The sequence below is a fragment of the Salvelinus alpinus genome, chromosome 9 (assembly GCF_045679555.1).
Source record: "Salvelinus alpinus chromosome 9, SLU_Salpinus.1, whole genome shotgun sequence".
Classification (NCBI taxonomy): Eukaryota; Metazoa; Chordata; class Actinopteri; order Salmoniformes; family Salmonidae; genus Salvelinus; species Salvelinus alpinus.
This window is the reverse complement of record NC_092094.1, coordinates 33,052,464-33,073,678: the sequence shown is the minus strand read 5'-3', so window position 1 is coordinate 33,073,678 and position 21,215 is coordinate 33,052,464. Positions and strand designations below refer to the sequence as shown.

Here is a 21,215-nt window from a genome sequence, read left to right as displayed (position 1 = left end):
ATTGGCCCACCAGATCAACAGAATATATTGTTCTATTTTTTATATTTTTTTAAATATTTTTTTCTATATTTCATATTTCCATGGTTTTCAATATGGCGATTTATTATGACTTCAGGGCTGTAGAATAAATTGGATCCTAGGTTGTAAACATATTTGTTTTTTATTACCCGATCGGGGGATGATATTGTAATAATCATCACATGAAATATAGTAATAACAATGATTATGATTCATTATTATTTACAATAGAAGCATACCAAAACATAGCATTTTTGTGTCACACAAGCAATCTTTCAAAAGATTTTGGTGACATAGAGCCAGTAGGCCTGTACTATATACTCAGCATTTTTTCTGTGATAGGTCTACCTCAAATTGCTTTCAGTCTATTAGGGAAAGGCTCTCTAGATGGGGGTATATTTTAACAGAGAGCTTTTCCTCCTTTTCCTTCTCATTCAGTAGGAAGAAAAGATGGCCTATGCAAACATTATTCTAAATTAACATACAGTATGACATTGTTATTATAATATCAAAACAAAGACATGTTCATGAAGTGTGTGTGTGTGTGTGCGTGTGTGACGTGATCACAGCAACGCATGCAATGTTAACTCCGCCTAGGTCCAAGTGACGTTTCACATAGAATGTCGCCAATTTACCTCAGTTGTAGACATGGCAGCGCTGAGACAGGAGCATCGGTATGGGCTCTCCTGTGCAAAAATCAACAAAAACGTTCCAAATAAAACTCTGTATCACGTCAAGCTAACTGATACCGCCATTCGAACGCTCGAAGCCTATCAAAATCTTAAGGTAAGTCCCATCCGATTTAATTTGCTCTTGCTTGGGTGTTTGTTTAATTGGACACTCCGACTATAGTCTAATCGCAATGAAAAGAGGTAGACCATTGGGTAAAAAGTTCCATCAAGTTCAAAAAGTGTCAGCGACCTAGTAGCCTATCGTTTATTGTGCTTGTTGTACACTGTGCGAACACTGTAGGCTATGTATGGTTTATTGATCGATAGCATAGCTTACAGTTTTAGTAGTCTATGGTTGTTTGATTATATGGGACCATAGAAGTTATGCCACAGCATCCAATACACAATTTGAGGTTGTTTTAAATTGCTTTGAAAATGTCCTCCGATTGCTTTAACTTTCATTCGTGTGGTGCATGTTTGTAGTGTAGTCTATAGCCTCTGTGATCATTGATGTTTCGAAATAACATCTTTTATGTGACTTAATAGTCCAAACATCTATTCGTCATTTAGAAACACAAAGAAATAATGCTTAGAATTTGAAAATAAATAGCGTAAGACCATATTCATGCTCTCATCAGCGCTTTAACCTACCTGCGAATAATGGCACTCAACATTAATTGTAAATTGCAAATCTATCCAGCAATCGTGTTACTTTAAAAGTAAAATAGCCTACATAAGCTGTTATGGTTTATGATAATGTTGCAGTTTATATCATTTTGAAAAATGTGTAGCCTAATAACCGTATGCCTATGTGACATGGATAATATGCAGTAAGCATTTCTAAATAACTGTAGCCTAGCCTATGTGTTTTCTTGTCAGATAAAAAATACCTTTGGTGCCTGTTGTCAGTGGTAGAAAAAGTACTCAACTGTCATACTTGAGTAAAAGTAAAGATACCTTAATAGAAATTATTCAAGTAAAAGTCAAAGTATCTGGTTTTAAATGTACTTAAAGTACAGTGGTGGAAAAAGTACTACATTGTCATACTTGAGTAAAAGTAAATGCTGTCAATCAAATTCCTTATATTAAGCAAACCAGATGGCACACTTTTCTTGATTTCTATTTAATTTAAGGACAGCCAGGGGCACACTCCAACACTCAGACACAATTTACAAACGCAGCATTTGTGTTTAGTGAGCCTGCCAGATCAGAGGCAGTAGGGGTGACAATGCGTTATATTGATAAGTGTATGAATTGGACCCTATTGCTGTCCTGCCTGAGCATTTGAAATATAATGAGTAGTTGTGGGTGTCAGGGAAAATGTATGGAGTAAAAAGTACATATTTTCTGTACAGATACCCCCCAAAAAACTACTTAAGTAGTACTAAGTATTTTACTTAGCCTACAACAGGCAGTTGTATAGTAACTATGAAAAGTAGGGACAACTTGGATACCTCTACAGTCAATTGCTGTAAATCTGGACAGCAGTTGGATGGGGGCTCTGTCAGTTTCACCCCAACCCCCGAGACCGTTGTTGTTTGTTGGGTTGCGGGTGGCAGGGAAGTTTTGTTGCTGTGCTCTTGTGCATTGTTTTGCCCTTTAAACGTTTAGAAGCCCGCCCAATTCCAGAGATCATCGGTCCATCAGGTGGTGTTAAACTATGGGTTGCATTTCCCAATGAAAATGCATGGCAACTCCCACATCTGCTGTAGTGACATGAATGTAAACAGATACAAAGTGTATATATACAGGGGTCTGCTCTCTTTTCAATAGGCTTTTTTATAAGTCAAGTTTTTATTAACCAAATATGTATAGCTCATGTATAACTACAGTGTGGGATTTAGTTCATCATGCTTCTTCACAAGGTTGTTAAGTCAGGTTATATCAGTTTCTGTGGGTTTCACTCTGTATGAGTAAATTAAGTGCCAGCCTGTAATTCATCATGCAACTGACCCATAAAACAAATGGATTCCTAATAAGCCTACCCTTTAAAATACAAAACGAGCTGTAGGCCTATTGAGCAATGACCAGAGGGAAAGAGAGCAGCATGATGACCTCTCCCAAAACCGTCTACAATAGATAAACAGGCCTGTTGACCATGGCTGCAGCTGTATCTTTCAGATAATGGCTCTTATCTCTTGACCCTGTATCATCGCTAGGAGTACCTCAGAGATAACAGTTTTTGTTATCTCCAATGTTACATACTAGTCATATACAGGTACTGATCCTTCTTGACTGTTCATGAACACTTGAAACATGCACAGTGTGGTCACCTCTTTACAGTTACATAAAGGCTTATTTGGAGGACAGCTTTGTACATGGAGGGCAGGTTTGTGCAAGTCACAGTACGGAGGGCTGATAAAATGTATCTCACTTGTAAACAAAGGTAGAGTTAGTTCTTAAACCTGCCTCTAACTTTAGTCATTTTGATGAGAAATCAACTGAGAAAATGATTAGGGATTCTACTCTAAAAGCTTTGTGATGAGGCTGTCCTTGATTCTCTCTATCTCCCCTCTCACTCTCTCTCTCTCTCTATCTCCCCTCTCACTCTCTCTCACTATCTCCCCTCTCACTCTCTCTCACTCTCACTCTCCTCTCACTCCCCTCTCACTCCCCTCTCACTCTCTTTCTCTCTCTCTCTCTCTCTCTCTCTCTCTCTCTCTCTCTCTCTCTCTCTCTCTCTCTCTCTCTCTCTCTCTCTCTCTCTCTCTCTCTCTCTCTCTCTCTCTCTCTCTCTCTCTCTCTCACTCCCCTCTCACTCTCTCTCACTCCCCTCTCACTCTCTCTCACTCCCCTCTCTCTCACTCTCTTGTTCTCTCTCACTTGCTCTGTTTCTTCCCTCTCTCTCCCCTCTCTCACTCTCCCCTCTTTCTCACTCTCTCTCCCCTCTCTCTCACTCTCTCTCCCCTCTCTCTCACTCTCTCCCCTCTCTCTCACTCTCTCTCACTTGCTCTGTATCTTCCCTCTCTCTCACTCTCCCCTCTATCTCACTCTCTCTTTCTCTCTCACTTGCTCTCTATCGCCTTTCCTCCCTCCCCAATTTCCAATTGACTATGAGAACTGGTTGAGTGAAACAAGTTTTCTGTGCTCTAGATTGATTAATCAGAGACATTCCAGTGCAGATTAGTGGTGAAGCAACATTGATCTCTGGGCTGTTTTATTATTGAATTAACATTTAAGAGGTTGTACTTCGGTTTATTGGGGCAAATAAGGGATGGGAAACTATAATTATTGTGATGGTTAGCTAATGGTATAATTTGCCCCACTGAACTAAGTAGCACTGTTTTAATACATTCTTATCTTGACGAATAAGTAATTATTGCTGTGGGAGAAATTGCCGGTATTGAGAGTGTAATCGCAGCAAATATATCTACTAGCAGAGCTTGACCAGATTTGTAATATTTATTATTAAATAACAATATTTAATTTCAATATTTAATTTTACCTGATGTATTTTAGGTTTAATCGTATTGTATCTACCTGCAATGCTTGAGTCTGTTATATTACATGATAACCACTTTCCTTTTTTTGTCTCCCCAGGGATCCTTAACAAATCAGCCAGCAATTTGCTTCAAGGGGAGCCAGGGGGTAAGATGAATGTGTTTTTGCACATCCTTTCTAATGCTTCAGAAATTAAATGCTTTAATTAGTTCTGATTTGCCGTACAGGCAGCACATTCGTAACAGTTTCTCCACTGCATTTTTTATGAGATTCAAAAACATGGCTTGAAACAAGAGGGCAGTTCAGTTGCATGCATCCACTGACTAAACCCTGAAGGCCTGCCTGATTAGATTGCACATGTTGTGAGGATATTGTTCTATTCTTCAGCTGGTGGTTATTGTTGCCTTTTAGAGATATACAGTAAGAATGGAGCTGTTCTCACATTTGTCGTTATAAATACATTAATAGCTTGACTGCCTTGCAAAGGGACTATCGGTGTTTAATGTGACCTCCTTTGCATTTGTGGTATGTGTGAGTTTAGGTTTGTTATGCTTCAGCTTTCCATGTTAGATTTAGAACTGGATTCAATCAGTCATGCTACAGCAATGTTTATACAGAGTCTTTATTTACACAACTACAGTACTGCCAGTTATTCTGAAAACTGGAAGCATATAGCTGGTATTCTCACAGTATTCCAGGACCATGTTTGTGATTCTATCTGACTACAGGGGAAAATATGTGATAATATGCTAATGCATAAATACTGCAAACCAGGTTTGTTTAATTGTAGCTATGTGTCATGTTATCCTTGATGCTGAGTGTAGTCAGACCTAGCACATAATCTACAGAAACACTTGGCAGTGAAAGGGAGAAGACATTCCTGTGAAGCAGCAGTAAAGAAAGATGCCTGTGTCCAACCAGATTAGCCGGGCACTAAAGCACCCTCCCCAGCGCTGCTTGCTAGCCTACTGCACATTTACTACAAAATCGGTCGGCCCTGTCGAAAAGGAGCTGCTCTAATCCCTGCATTGACCAAAGTGACTTTGCTCTGTACACAAACGCTGGCCTGTGTGCTCACACAGGCCCTAAGAGAGGGTACACTATACCCCCAGGCTGCTAGCCAGGTTACTGGGTCAGGCTGGCAACTGAAAAGGCTTTGTTTGGAGAGGGGGAGGAGGTTGGGGAGTTGGTGAACCCGAGGGAGCCCCATGTCTCCACGCCTGTTGTCTCTGTGTAGACATGAAAGAGCTGAGATGAGGAAAGGGGGATGCTATGGCAGCCGTGGAGTTGTTCTCCCTCTGTCTGCACTGTTCTTTATGGCGCTTCATCAGAAAAGAATAAAGTACTCTGATACAGAATGTAGCTTAAGTAAACACAAACATATGTAAGGCATATGCAAGCCAGCGAGTGTTGTAATTGAACATATGCAAAATCGAAGAGATGAATACGGATAGGCGACATCAGTCCTTCTGTTTAGCAATTTTGAGTGTGTGCAATTAAAGTATGCTTTAATCACTGAATAGGATTTTCTGAATATATCTTTGTTGGCACATTATATATTCAAATTGCTTTGGCGGAATTCAAGCATAGGCTCCCTCCCCCTCTGACAGCGGCCCCCTGCGCTGGCCGGTTGGGCATTAATGAGCTATCTGCCGTTGGAGGGAGAACAGATTAAGCTGTTAATGGGGGGAGGATGGCGTTGAATGTGGCAGACTGGGGTACACCAGACAGAGGGGGACCAATGGGCTCTAAGGTTTTTAACAGTACAGTCACGGTAAACAGTGTCCTTACCCATCATATTTACAGCAGCTCTTAACATTTCAAAAACAGTGTTGAGTGATATCATTTTCCTGTACTCTTGAGCTGGTGACATCACCCCCAGCCCAAAAGAGATGTGAATGTAGACTAGTGGACGAGGAGTGGGTATGTGATGATAGGGGTGATGCTTGTGACCAGTAATAGATGGCATTGTTCTCTCAGACTTGCCCTGCTGGTCCAATAGACTAGATGTAACGTAGTAAACGGAAATCCGGGTGACACTCAAATGATCAAATCAAATCAAATTTTATTTGTCACATGCGCCGAATACAACAGGTGTAGACCTTACAGTGAAATGCTTACTTACAAGCCCTTAACCAACAATGTTTTTTTTTTTTTAAAGACCCCAAAAAATAAGAAATAAAAGTAACAAATAATTAAAGGGCAGCAGTAAAATAACAATAGCGAGGCTATATACAGGGGGTACTGGTAAAGAGTCAATGTGCTGGGGCACCGGTTAGTCGAGGTAATTGAGGTAATATGTACATGTAGGTAGAGTTATTAAAGTGACTATGCCTATATAATAACAGAGAGTACAGCTGCGTAAAAGAGGGGGGAGGCAATGTAAGTAGTCTGGGTAGCCATTTGATTAGATGTTCAGGAGTTTTATGGCTTGGAGGTAGAAGCTGTTTAGAAACCTCTTGGACCTAGACTTGGCGCTCCGGTACCACTTGCCGTGCGGTAGCATAGAGAACATGATCACTAGGATTGCTGGAGTCTTTGACAATTTTAAGGGCCTTCCTCTGACACCACCTGGTATAGCGGTCCTGGATGCCAGGAAGTGAGGTGGTGTCTGGTTAGACTGCAAGCTCTCCTTCCAGACTCACATTAAGCATCTCCAATCCAAAATTAAATCTAGAATCGGCTTCCTATTTCGCAACAAAGCATCCTTCACTCATACTGCGAAACATACCCTCGTAAAACTGACTATCCTACCGATCCTTGACTTCGGCGATGTCATTTACAAAATAGCCTCCAACACTCTACAAAGAAAATTGGATGTAGTCTTATCAAAGTGCCATCTGTTTTGTCACCAAAGCCCCATATACTACCCACCACTGCGACCTGTATGCTCTCGTTGGCTGGCCCTCGCTTCATATTCGTCGCCAAACCCATTGGCTCCAGGTCATCTATAAATACGTTTTTGCTAGGTAAAGCCCCGCCTTATCTCAGCTCACTGGTCACCATAGCAGCACCCACCCGTAGCACGTGCTCCAGCAGGTATATTTCACTGGTCATCCCCAAAGCCAACACTTCCTTTGTCCGCCTTTCCTTCCAATTCTCTGCTGTCAATGACTGGAACGAATTGCAAAAATCACTGAAGCTGGAGTCTTATATCTCCCTCTCTAACTTTAAGCATCAGCTGTCAGAGCTGCTTACCGATCATTGCACCTGTACACAGCCCATCTGTAAATAGCCCACCCAACTAACTCATCCCCATATTGTTATTTATTTTTTTGCTCCTTTGAATCCCTGGATCTCTACTTGCACATTCATCTTCTGCACATCATTCACTCCATTGTTATTGCTAAATTGTAATTATTTTGCCACTATGGCCTATTTTTTGCCTTACCTCCCTAATCTTACTGCATTTGCACACACTGTATATAGATTTTTCTATTGTGTTATTGACTGTACGTTTGTTTATCCCATGTGTAACTCTGTGTTGTTTGTGTCGCACTGCTTTGCTTTATCTTGGCCAGGTCGCAGTTGTAAATGAGAACTTGTTCTCAACTGGCCTACCTGGTTAAATAAAGGTGAAATAAATAACAAAAATAAAATACCTCGGTCTACAAAACAGTAGGAACACCTTCCTAATATTGAGCTGCACGCCCTTTTGCTCTCAGAACAGCCTCAATTCTTCGGGGCATGGAATCTACAAGGTGTCGAAAGGGTTCCACAGGGATGCTGGCTCATGTTGACTCCAATGCTTCCCACAGTTCAGTGAAGTTGGCTGGATGTCCTTTGGGTGGGGGACCATTCTTGATACAGACGTGAAACTGAAAAACCCAGCAGCGTTTCAGTTCTTGACACACTCAAACCGGTGCGCCTTGTACCTACTACCATACCCCGTTCAAAGCCACTTAAATCTTTTGTCTTGCCCATTCACCCTCTGAATGGCACACATACACAATCCATGTCTCAGTTGTCACAAGGCTTAAAAATCCTTCTTTATCCAGTCTCCTCCCCTTCTTCTGCACTGATGACATCAATAAGGGATCATAGCTTTCACCTGGATTCACCTGATCAGTCTGTCATGGAAAGAAAAGGTGTTCCTAATGTTTTGTAAACTCAGTGTACATAGCAAATATCTGGATTTAGGTCTGCCCAGAAGCTAACTATGGGGCTATTCTCATTGATGGACATTTAAGGAGAGGAAGCGCGAAGAGATTACACTTGACATAATATGTACGTAAACATTTCAATTTACATGCCATGTTATGCTGATGAATGAGGACCCAACAGCGACGTAATAGTAACAGAGTCTTTATTCCAGTATCAAACAAACAATGATTCTCCTGGATATATCAAAGGTAAATCCAAAACAGGAAACTGAAATCCTCTCGTCAGTAGAGAGGAACGACAGGAGACGCGACCACAGACTGCAGGTCGCTTCAGGAAGGCACAGGCCGTAGCTGACATAGACACCTGCTCACACGCAGCATCTGAAGAAGGCAAAAACACGACAGGGCGGAACAAGGACACAGGAACAGCAAACATCAAACAAGAATCCGACCAGGCAGAAGCGGAAAACAGAGGGAGAAATAGGGACTCTAATCAGAGGGCAAAATAGGGGACAGGTGTGAAAGAGTAAATGAGGTCGTTAGGAGAATGAGAAACAGCTGGGAGCAGGAACGGAACGATAGAGAGAGAGAGCGGGAGAGGGAGAGAGGGAGGAGGAGAGAGAGAGAGAGAAAGAGGGAAAGAACCTAATAAGACCAGCAGAGGGAAGCACAGGGACAAGACATGAAGATCAAAGACAAAACATGACAGTACCCCCCCACTCACCGAGCGCCTCCTGGCGCACTCGAGGAGGAACCCTGGCGGCAACGAAGGAAATCATCAATCAACGAACGGTCCAGCACGTCCCGAGATGGAACCCAACTCCTCTCCTCAGGACCGTAACCCTCCCAATCCACTAAGTACTGGTGACCACGTCCCCGAGAACGCATGTCCATGATCTTTCGTACCTTGTAAATAGGAGCGCCCTCGACAAGGACGGGGGGGGGGGAGGGAAGACGAACGGGGGCGCGAAGAAAAGGCTTGACACAAGAGACATGGAAGACAGGGTGGACGCGACGAAGATGTCGCGGAAGAAGCAGTCGCACAGCGACAGGATTGACGACCTGAGAGACACGGAACGGACCAATGAACCGCGGAGTCAACTTGCGAGAAGCTGTCGTAAGGGGAAGGTTACGAGTGGAAAGCCACACTCTCTGACCGCGACAATACCTAGGACTCCTAATCCTACGTTTATTGGCGGCTCTCACAGTCTGCGCCCTGTAACGGCAAAGTGCAGACCTGACCCTCCTCCAGGTGCGCTCACAACGTTGGACAAAAGCCTGAGCGGAGGGAACGCTGGACTCGGCGAGCTGGGACGAGAACAGAGGAGGCTGGTACCCAAGACTACTCTGAAACGGAGATAGCCCGGTAGCAGACGAAGGAAGCGAGTTGTGAGCGTACTCAGCCCAGGGGAGCTGTTCTGCCCAAGACGCAGGGTTTCGAAACGAAAGGCTGCGTAATATGCGACCAATCGACTGATTGGCCCTTTCTGCTTGACCGTTAGACTGGGGATGAAACCCGGAAGAGAGACTGACGGAAGCACCAATCAAACGACAGAACTCCCTCCAAAACTGTGACGTGAATTGCGGACCTCTGTCTGAAACGGCGTCTAACGGGAGGCCATGAATTCTGAACACATTCTCAATGATGATTTGTGCCGTCTCCTTAGCGGAAGGAAGCTTAGCGAGGGGAATGAAATGTGCCGCCTTAGAGAACCTATCGATAACCGTAAGAATCACAGTCTTCCCCGCAGACGAAGGCAGACCGGTAATAAAGTCTAAGGCGATGTGAGACCATGGTCGAGAAGGAATGGGAAGCGGTCTGAGACGACCGGCAGGAGGAGAGTTACCTGACTTAGTCTGCGCGCAGTCCGAACAAGCAGCCACGAAACGGCGCGTGTCCCGCTCCTGAGTAGGCCACCAAAACCGCTGGCGAATAGAAGCAAGCGTACCCCGAACGCCGGGATGGCCAGCTAACTTGGCAGAGTGAGCCCACTGAAGAACAGCCAGACGAGTAGAGACAGGAACGAACAGAAGGTTACTAGGACAAGCGCGCGGCGACGCAGTGTGAGTGAGTGCTTGCTTTACCTGTCTCTCAATTCCCCAGACAGTCAACCCGACAACACGCCCTTCAGGGAGAATCCCCTCGGGGTCGGTAGAAGCCACAGAAGAACTAAAGAGACGGGATAAGGCATCAGGCTTGGTGTTCTTATTTCCCGGACGATAGGAAATCACGAACTCGAAACGAGCGAAAAACAACGCCCAACGAGCCTGACGTGCATTAAGTCGTTTGGCAGAACGGATGTACTCAAGGTTCTTATGGTCAGTCCAAACGACAAAAGGAACGGTCGCCCCCTCCAACCACTGTCGCCATTCGCCTATGGCTAAGCGGATGGCGAGCAGTTCGCGGTTACCCACATCATAGTTGCGTTCCGATGGCGACAGGCGATGAGAAAAGTAAGCGCAAGGATGGACCTTATCGTCAGACTGGAAGCGCTGAGACAGAATGGCTCCCACGCCCACCTCTGAAGCGTCAACCTCGACAATGAATTGTTTAGTGACGTCAGGAGTAACAAGGATAGGGGCGGATGTAAAACGCTTCTTGAGGAGATCAAAAGCTCCCTGGGCGGAACCGGACCACTTAAAGCAAGTCTTGACAGAAGTCAGAGCAGTGAGAGGGGCAGCCACTTGACCGAAATTACGAATGAAACGCCGATAGAAATTAGCGAAACCGAGAAAGCGCTGCAACTCGACACGTGACTTAGGAACGGGCCAATCGCTGACAGCCTGGACCTTAGCGGGATCCATCTGAATGCCTTCAGCGGAAGTAACAGAACCGAGAAATGTGACAGAGGAGACATGAAAGGCGCACTTCTCAGCCTTCACGTAGAGACAATTCTCTAAAAGGCGCTGGAGTACACGTCGAACGTGCTGAACATGAATCTCGAGTGACGGTGAAAAAAAAATCAGGATATCGTCAAGGTAAACGAAAACAAAAATGTTCAGCATGTCTCTCAGTACATCATTAACTAATGCCTGAAAGACAGCTGGAGCATTAGCGAGACCGAACGGCAGAACCCGGTATTCAAAATGCCCTAACGGAGTGTTAAACGCCGTTTTCCACTCGTCCCCCTCTCTGATGCGTACGAGATGGTAAGCGTTACGAAGGTCCAACTTAGTAAAGAACCTGGCTCCCTGCAAAATCTCGAAGGCTGACGACATAAGGGGAAGCGGGTAACGATTCTTAACCGTTATGTCATTCAGCCCTCGATAATCCACGCAGGGGCGCAGAGTACCGTCCTTCTTCTTAACAAAGAAAAATCCCGCTCCGGCGGGAGAGGAAGAAGGCACCACGGTACCGGCGTCGAGAGAAACAGACAGATAATCCTCGAGAGCCTTACGTTCGGGAGCCGACAGAGAGTATAGTCTACCCCGAGGGGGAGTGGTCCCCGGAAGGAGATCAATACAACAATCATACGACCGGTGAGGAGGAAGGGAGCTGGCTCTGGACCGACTGAAGACCGTGCGCAGATCATGATATTCCTCCGGCACTCCTGTCAAATCACCAGGTTCCTCCTGAGTAGAGGGGACAGAAGACACAGGAGGGATAGCAGACATTAAACACTTCACATGACAAGAAACGTTCCAGGATAGGATAGAATTACTAGACCAATTAATAGAAGGATTATGACATACTAGCCAGGGATGACCCAAAACAACAGGTGTAAAAGGTGAACGAAAAATCAAAAAGGAAATGGTCTCACTGTGGTTACCAGATACTGTGAGGGTTAAAGGTAGTGTCTCACATCTGATACTGGGGAGAAGACTACCATCTAAGGCGAACATGGGCGTGGGCTTCCCTAACTGTCTGAGAGGAATGTCATGTTTCCGAGCCCATGCTTCGTCCATAAAACAACCCTCAGCCCCAGAGTCTATCAAGGCACTGCAGGAAGCAGCTGAACCGGTCCAGCGTAGATGGACCGACAAGGTAGTACAGGATCTTGATGGAGAGACCTGAGTAGTAGCGCTCACCAGTAGCCCTCCGCTTACTGATGAGCTCAGGCTTTTACTGGACATGACATGACAAAATGTCCAGCAGAACCGCAATAGAGGCAAAGGCGGTTGGTGATTCTCCGTTCCCTCTCCTTAGTCGAGATGCGAATACCTCCCAGCTGCATGGGCTCAGTCTCTGAGCCGGTGGGAGGAGATGGTTGAGATGCGGAGAGGGGAAACACCGTTAACGCGAGCTCTCTTCCACGAGCTCGGTGACGAAGATCTACCCGTCGTTCTATGCGGATGGCGAGTGCAATCAAAGAGTCCACGCTGGAAGGAACCTCCCGGGAGAGAATCTCATCCTTAACCTCAGCGTGAAGTCCCTCCAGAAAACGAGCGAGCAACGCCGGCTCGTTCCAGTCACTGGAGGCAGCAAGAGTGCGAAACTCTATAGAGTAATCCGTTATGGATCGATCACCTTGACATAGGGAAGCCAGGGCCCTGGAAGCCTCCTTCCCAAAAACTGAACGATCAAAAACCCGTATCATCTCCTCTTTAAAGTTCTGATAATCGTTAGAACACTCAGCCCTTGCCTCCCAGATAGCTGTGCCCCACTCCCGAGCCCGACCAGTAAGGAGTGATATGACGTAAGCGATCCGAGCTCTCTCTCTTGAGTACGTGTTGGGCTGGAGAGAGAACACAATATCACACTGGGTGAGAAAGGAGCGACACTCAGTGGGCTGCCCAGAGTAACATGGTGGGTTATTAACCCTAGGTTCCGGAGACTCGGAAGACCAGGAAGTAGCTGGTGGCACGAGATGAAGACTCTGAAACTGTCCAGAGAGATCGGAGACCTGAGCGGCCAGGGTCTCAACGGCATGACGAGCAGCAAACAATTCCTGCTCGTGTCTGCCGAGCATTGCTCCCTGGAACTCGACGGCAGTGTTGAGAGAATCCATAGTCGCTGGGTCCATCTTGGTCGGATTCTTCTGTTATGCTGATGAATGAGGACCCAACAGCGACGTAATAGTAACAGAGTCTTTATTCCAGTATCAAACAAACAATGATTCTCCTGGATATATCAAAGGTAAATCCAAAACAGGAAACTGAAATCCTCTCGTCAGTAGAGAGGAACGACAGGAGACGCGACCACAGACTGCAGGTCGCTTCAGGAAGGCACAGGCCGTAGCTGACATAGACACCTGCTCACACGCAGCATCTGAAGAAGGCAAAAACACGACAGGGCGGAACAAGGACACAGGAACAGCAAACATCAAACAAGAATCCGACCAGGCAGAAGCGGAAAACAGAGGGAGAAATAGGGACTCTAATCAGAGGGCAAAATAGGGGACAGGTGTGAAAGAGTAAATGAGGTCGTTAGGAGAATGAGAAACAGCTGGGAGCAGGAACGGAACGATAGAGAGAGAGAGCGGGAGAGGGAGAGAGGGAGGAGGAGAGAGAGAGAGAGAAAGAGGGAAAGAACCTAATAAGACCAGCAGAGGGAAGCACAGGGACAAGACATGAAGATCAAAGACAAAACATGACATGCCATCCTTGCCTTACCTTTTGTTGTGGCTGGCAACGTGACATTCTTGCTTGGCAGCTCCAAATTTACCATAAATATCAGTATCACAGTAACTTAGCCAGTAGCCACTGACTAGCCAGTAAGCTTGCAAATGATTTAACAAAACAAGCAACTTTCCCTCTAAAACAGATTAGCTACAATTTTGAATAATGCAACTAAACCATATTACACTCTTGAATAATGTGACAATTCACAAGCCAGTGCAGACAAATAAAGGGTTTATTTTCTCGTTTGTACACATATTAAATGTAGCTTGCAAGACCACACAGCTAGATAGCTAGTAACGTTAGCATATCAAACATGAATGTTTACCCCTCTCATACGGACAGAAAATATCAGCTTCAGCCTATTAAAGTCACCTTATAACAAACCAGGCTTCATTTGATCAATATCATGGAAGGCATTATAGGAGGTAAACGCAAAATTGTGACTGAAAATGTTGATCATTTCCCTGGTCATTGCTCATTCAATTCCATTCCTTTGCTTTAGATTTGTGTATATTGTTGTGAAATTGTTAAATATTACTTGTTAGATATTACTGCACTGTTGGAGCTAGAAAGACGAGCATTTCGCTACACCCACAATAACATCTGCTAAACATGTGTATGTGACAAATAAAATTGGTTTTGATTTGGTGAATTGATTAGCTTCTTGCTGCATTCCTCTTACCAGGAAGGTGGCTCAGAGCATTCAAGGGGGGCTTGAAAAGCTTTAGCTTTTTTAAAGCTAAAGCGACAATTTAAGAAAGTAACAGGTAAAACTCTCAAATATAATGAAAATGTCTATACAGTGAGGGAAAAAAGTATTTGATCCCCTGCTGATTTTGTACGTTTGCCCACTGACAAAGAAATTATCAGTCTATAATTTTAATGGTAGGTTTATTTGAACAGTGAGAGACAGAATAACAACAAAAATATCCAGAAAAATGCATGTGAATGTATCTGATTGATTGATTGCTTCTGTGGACAGGTATCTTTTATACAGGTAAGAAACTGAGATTAGGAGCACTCCCTTTAAGAGTGTGCTCCTAATCTCCGTTCGTTACCTGTATGAAAGACACCTGGGAGCCAGAAATCTTTTTTGATTGAGAAGGGGTCAAATACTTATTTCCCTCATTAAAATGCAAATCAATTCATAACATTTTTGACATGCGTTTTTCTGGATTTTTTTGTTGATATTCTGTCTCTCACTGTTCAAATAAACCTACCATTAAAATTATAGACTGATCATTTCTTTGTCAGTGGGCAAACGTACAAAATCAGCAGGGGATCAAATACTTTTTTCCCTCACTGTACATTTCAGCTGTATTTTTGCTGTATGAATGAGACAATTCTGTTCAACGAGACAATTCTGTTTACACTGCACTGCTTAGAGGGGGGAAACTGTCGGGTGAATGTCGTGTGCGACCTCCAAAGGTAGCGTTACAGACGTGAGAAATACAGAAGTTTACATTACAGTAATGTCTCTTGAGAATCGATTCCTCCCGACAATCTCTCAAAATTCTCCTTAATTCTCATCAATGAGAATAGATCCTAAATGCTGTCTGGTGCTGAGAGGAGACTAGAGGAGGCGTTAGGGAGCATTCTTCCCAGGGATCATGTAATGACAACTGTATGTGGCTCAGCTAGACCCCCCCCCCCCCCCTCCCCCAGGTCCCTCCCGTCTACCCCCCTGATTATTGTGCCGTTTCACCCTCTGCCTTGGCTGAAGCCTTGGGCGACATCAGGGCCTCCATCTCACATGCGGCTGCCCCGACCCTACCCCCACCCAGAGCGCTCCGCCTCTCCATCTCACTGTGTGTGTCGGTGTGTGTGTCGGTGTGTGCATGCCCATCAGTTATTTTCCCGAAAGCTAATTAGAATAACAATAAGAGGAATGCAGTCAGAGCTCCTTTCCCAGTGGCACAACTAGAAGGTGGGGGGAGTCGTACTTCAGGCACACGTCGCTCTATTCATCCAGATGTGTCAAGCTAGGAAAAAGGCTCTGTGTGCCCTGCGCATCTGAGGCCCACTGTTTTGACTGGCAAAGCTGTTGGCCCCAGTATTTTGGGATCACAGTATCTGAGGGACAAGCCTAATGAGACTTCTCCCAGTCCAGTGTGTGGTCACCTCTCCAGGATGACTAATAGATCCAGGATGTTGTAGTGCTGCTCACATATTAGCTCAACCAATATGTGTTTATTTATTAGCACATGTCAAAAAACTATTAGGAATATATCTCCCGGGTGGCGCAGTGGTCTAGGGCACTGCATCGCAGTGCTAGCTGCGCCACCAGAGTCTCTGGGTTCGCGCCCAGGCTGGGCTGGGTTCGCGCCCAGGCTCTGTCGCAGCCGGCCGCAACCGGGAGATCCGTGGGGCGACGCACAATTGGCATAGCGTTGTCCGGGTTAGGGAGGGTTTGGCCGGTAGGGAGGGTTTGGCCGGTAGGGATATCCTTGTCTCAGTATGTAAAAAAAAAAAAAAAAAAAAAAAAAATGTAATAAAATGTATGCACTGTAAGTCGCTCTGGATAAGAGCGTCTGCTCTTGGCCGGTAGGGATATCCTTGTCTCAGTATGTAAAAATGTAATAAAATGTATGCACTCTACTGTAAGTCGCTCTGGATAAGAGCGTCTGCTAAAATGACAAAAAAAAAAAAAGAATATTGATTGACATACCCAGCCCCCATTGTTTATACTTGTACAGTTGTAGTGTTCTCCTTTCATTACATCAACAGTGATAGGAACATCATGGCAGCTATTTATATCACATCACAGGAATAGGCTAAACCAAGGAGATCCTGTAGGAACTAAATCCATCTGTACACCAGTAAGCACTGACCCAGAAGCTACCTAGGCGGGTAATGACATCACTTTGAAATATCGTTTTTTCTTCTTCACTGAAAGCACTAGTGCAACAAAACGGACATCAGCGAGAGTGAAAAGCAGTATGTGATGTTAGAAAGAGCAATCCTTTGTTCCTCCGATCTTTCTGTTTGTCTGGTTGGTTGTTCGGCTATCAGCAATGGTCACTTTTCCTCAACTCTTCCCATACCATTATTTTCCCAGCATTTAAAAATGCAGCACAATAGGATACAAGCAACACTGCCTCTGTAAACAAAGATGGTTACGGAAGTGGAATGGTCAGAGGGGAGAGTTTCTGTCTGAAGTCTGTAGTGCTTGTGTTCTTTAGGGTTCAAATCACTAGAGTACTACAGACTGAGCTATTGTTTAACCTAAAGAAGAATAACAACCTCGTTGTTTACCAGATTTACAGTGGGAGATATACTGTACAGGAATGGAGGGGGTGAGTTATTGAACCATGTGTTTGCTGAGGTTGACAGATTAGCCCAGCCTCTCTTGGAGAAGGCACATTTTGCTTGGCATAGGAGTCAATACCTTGGGGGATGCTGTAGCCAGGCCAATTGCCCACCCCCTACTCCCCTCAAGAACCCCCTTAAAAAACCCAACTCTGTGGATCCCAAGTCTTTATCAACGGTAGGGCTGACTTGAAGCACAGGAACAAAAAGACAGCCTCACTAAAAGCATGATTTAAAAGAGAGGTGATCTCATGCATTGTGTTCTTGATCTATGAGTCATTGATCATACGGTAAACAGCGGGAGGATTGTGGAGAGCAGGAATTAATATGTGCCCCGGATTTCCCTGCGGCATCGTCTGCCTGTGTTGCCTTCTATGGTTGTCTGCATGTGTCATTGGAATAATGCCTTCCTTTTTAAACGCCACTTATAAGCTTCCTTTTCCTTTTTGACCAATAGTTCTGTGTGGAACTTTGTGAATGTCTTAGCAGTGTTTCCTCATAGTACACATGGATCCAGCGTGTGTGTATTGCTGTTTGTGAGGAGATGCAGCGTGGCAGAGGGAAGGAATGCTGTTGGCCCCAGCTCTAATCCACCCCTTCCTCCTCCCAGAGTAGTTTTCTCTGTTCTGTTTGTCCCCTCATTGGGATGCTTTGGTGATCACCACATACCAGAGAGACAGGGAAAGAGAGGACTGTGGAGTACCGTCCCTCATGCACGAGCTGAGCTGGGAGTCACGCTGTGACGGTGCTGTCGTCCTAGCCCTCTCCAGTCGCCCGCCACACGTCCCTGCTGTTCATGAATAATCCAGGCTGGCCGACGGTCCATTGCTCTCAGCTCTGTGGGGGAAGATGCAAGAACAAAAGACAGGCAGCTCACAGCAGCAGCCATGACTGTGCAGACTGGGATACGATGACAATGGCCAGTAGTGTCAGTACAGACAAGGGCAGGAGGCACAGACTAGAGTAAATCACGTTCGTATATCTAGGCACCTGCTCCCATCACTGTGCTGCCATGCTAAATACCAGAGCTAGGATCTCTACCTGCTCGGTAATGTCTACAGACCCAAGAAGAAGAAAAGAACATCACCAAAGAAATACTTATCATCTTTCCTGGCAGATGGGTGGTTAGCAGGAGGAAAAAAAGTATATCTCTTTACCAGAATAATGTTCTCATACGCCACCAAATGTAAGGCAGAAGAAGAGCACCATGATCAGAGATAATGAATAGTGTTAATGCTGTCTGTGCGTCAGAGGAGGAGTTTTCCATGGACACCAATGAGGGGTGCCCTTTGTCCTGCTCTAACAGCAGAGCCCCCACCAAGTTGTTCTGTTCCAGTCCAGTTCACACCTTACAACAGCCTGAAAGTATTTGACATCTCCAAACACACAGGGCCGGCCAGCCAGCCGGGAGCAGGCTGCAGCATATGTGCCTGGGCCCGGGGCCACAGTGGGGGTTATTGTATCTTCCCCGCGCCCCATCGAGAAACTGTTCTGACAAGGTGCTGAGGATTGACAATCTGATGCCATTTTGCTGGATGACACTAACTGTCCAACTGCCAAGTTCAGCTCACAGGATGGACACTATTGGACAAAGCTGACTGACTCAGTTCTCTGACAGTACACTGCTCACTGACTCCCATTTGTTCTGTTGGAGAGTTTTTAGAATAATTTGCATATGTTATCCATTCTTTCTCACAATTTGTTATAATTGTCCTGTAACTTGTCTTGGGAGTATTGTACCAGGATTCCAACAAAATACATGTTGTGTAATATGGCATAGCTTACTATTTTAAATGTCCCTTGGAATGATCAGATAAAATAAAGAGTACAGACAGAAGTGTGATGCCTAATTCCTGTGGTTAGTGAACGCTAAATAGTGATTAGTTTCCTATGCAGGCCTAAGTAGTTAGTTGGAGGCATTGACCGCTGATGTTGATGTTTGGTTGAAGCGTGGCTTAGGAGATGTTTTATCTTAGTCCTTCCATGTGACCTGCGGGAGTGTGGGGCTCCCCCGGCTTAACCAGAGATGGAAAGGGAAGGCTCACACTGCCTGGGGAAGACAGGGGCCCCTGAGGCCTGGGGGCCCAGGGCAAGGACAGCTTTATGGTGCAACCTGCCTGCCCTGTGTGAGTCTGCTTTATGGAAATACACATCTCTGTTACTTACGCTGATACTTACGCTCTTTCCTCTGGTCTAAAAAATATCCCAATGCCCCAGGGCAGTGATTGGGGACAATGCCCTGTGTAGGGTGCCGTCTTTCGGATGGGACGTTAAACAGGTGTCCTGACTCTCTGAGGTCATTGAAGATCCCATGGCACTTATCGTAAGAGTAGGGGTGTTAACCCCGGTGTCCTGGCTAAATTCCCAATCTGGCCCTCAAACCATCATGGTCACCTAATAATCCCCAGTTTACAATTGGCTCATTCATCCTCCTCTCCCCTGTAACTATTCCCCAGGTCGTTGCTGTAAATGAGAATGTGTTCTCAGTCAACTTACCTGCTAAAATAACGGAGATTTGTTTTTTTGTTTTTTTACTTACCTGTCAATCTGGGTGGTGGTTCTGGAACAGAAAGGGACCAAGGTAAACGTCATGTTAGATTTCCATCAGTTTGGAAAATGGGAACCCACAAAATATTGATTCTTTTGTATTTAGTTTAAAACAAATTATCAATATTTCAAGAGTTTTGTTGTGATGAACATTTGTATAGAGGTTTTTTTAAATACACAAAAGCCTACAAATGTAGGCCTAAGCTTTTTCGTGTACCTTTTCTATTAAGTGTTTATTCGAAACCCTCTAGCATGATTAACTGTCCTGGGAAATGTAATCTGAAGACAGGAGAAAGTGGCAGGTAGCAGTTGATGATGGCCCCTGTGTGCTCAGACAGAGCTTTTAACGGGAGTGCCTCATGCTTTAGGGGCCTTAAACTTCACACCAGGTACTGTAGGGGCTAAATGCTGCCAGGGGAGATGGTTTCTCCCACAGGAGCCAGGAGTGCAGAGCTGGGAACTAATGGGTTAAATTACATATGGTTATGAAGATGGAGAAGAAAGCTGAATAAAACAGGGGCGCCCTCAAAATGGACTGACCTGAGTGACATTGATTAGGTGACAGGCAACTCTAACGCTTGGCTGGAGGGGGGTGCTCGATGCTTGCCTCGCACTGAGGGCATAGCAACCAGGGGAAGTGCTGGCGTTATGGGGGTTGGGGTTCTGGGGGGTGCGGGAATTGCACAGCTAAGACTGTAAACCGTGAGCTGTGCTCTCCCTAGGGGCAGGCAGGCTTTTGTTTATCAGCGTCTCCATTTGAAACAAGTCATTCTGCATTGCAATGCTGTCTGCCTTGACCTACTTCTGGAGCCTCTCTTTCTATGACTTGTTGCTTGTAATTTTGGTCAAGACCAAGTCTTGAGGTAATAGGTCCTGACGATATGGCTCTTCTTTTGCTTCTGTTTACTTTGACTCTTTTTTGTTTGATGGCAGTTAGTTGGCAGAAACCTTAAGCAGCCATTAGTGGAATCGTACCCCACCACTTCACAAAGGGCTGGACAGATATAGGTCAACATAACTAATGGTCAGTTCGATATCGCAAGTGTCCATGGCTTTGTGGGCTGCCTTGCGTTTTGTGTTCCGCAGTGTGGCTTTCATGTTGTGTGCTATAAAGAGAGCTGAGGCTGGGTGATGGGGGTAGGGTGCATAGCTCACTGTGGGGTTCGGAGGGGGAGAGAGATGGGGGGGGTTGAAAGAGGAACTGTTTATTGGCTACAAGCTACAGAAGCTGCTTATTGCTGTACTGCATAACTGGGCATTTGTGGCGGCCAGAGTCCTGCCTGCCACATCTACCCCAGGCACTGTGCTTTCTGCCAGCCAGCCTGGAATCAATCACTTCCCAAATATAACTAAAGATACTGTTTCAAGGCCACTGACTGTCCTCTGTTTGTCTTATGGCACCTAATAAAATGAAAATATTATGTTATTTTTTGGTCCTTTGTGTTGTTAGCCGTGTCACACTAGTCTGACACCATTAAGGAAGTGAAAGTGACTTACTTTCAGATGATTTGGCAACAATTTCTAAATTCTGAGTACTGTATGGCTGTGCACATTGTCAGTCAGT

The 21,215-nt window shown here is 45.1% G+C and overlaps 1 protein-coding gene across 1 annotated transcript in view; it reads left to right on the top strand.

Moving 5' to 3' along the window:
- Nucleotides 1–648: 648 nt before the first annotated feature.
- LOC139584670 (RNA polymerase II elongation factor ELL2-like) overlaps nt 649–21,215 on the top strand; it is a 49,643-nt gene continuing 29,076 nt past the window's right edge. The window contains exons 1-2 of the mRNA XM_071416788.1: nt 649–804; nt 4,230–4,277. Of these exons, the coding sequence (XP_071272889.1) occupies nt 667–804; nt 4,230–4,277 (186 nt within the window). The 5' untranslated portion in view covers nt 649–666. The remainder of the gene's footprint in view (nt 805–4,229; nt 4,278–21,215) is intronic.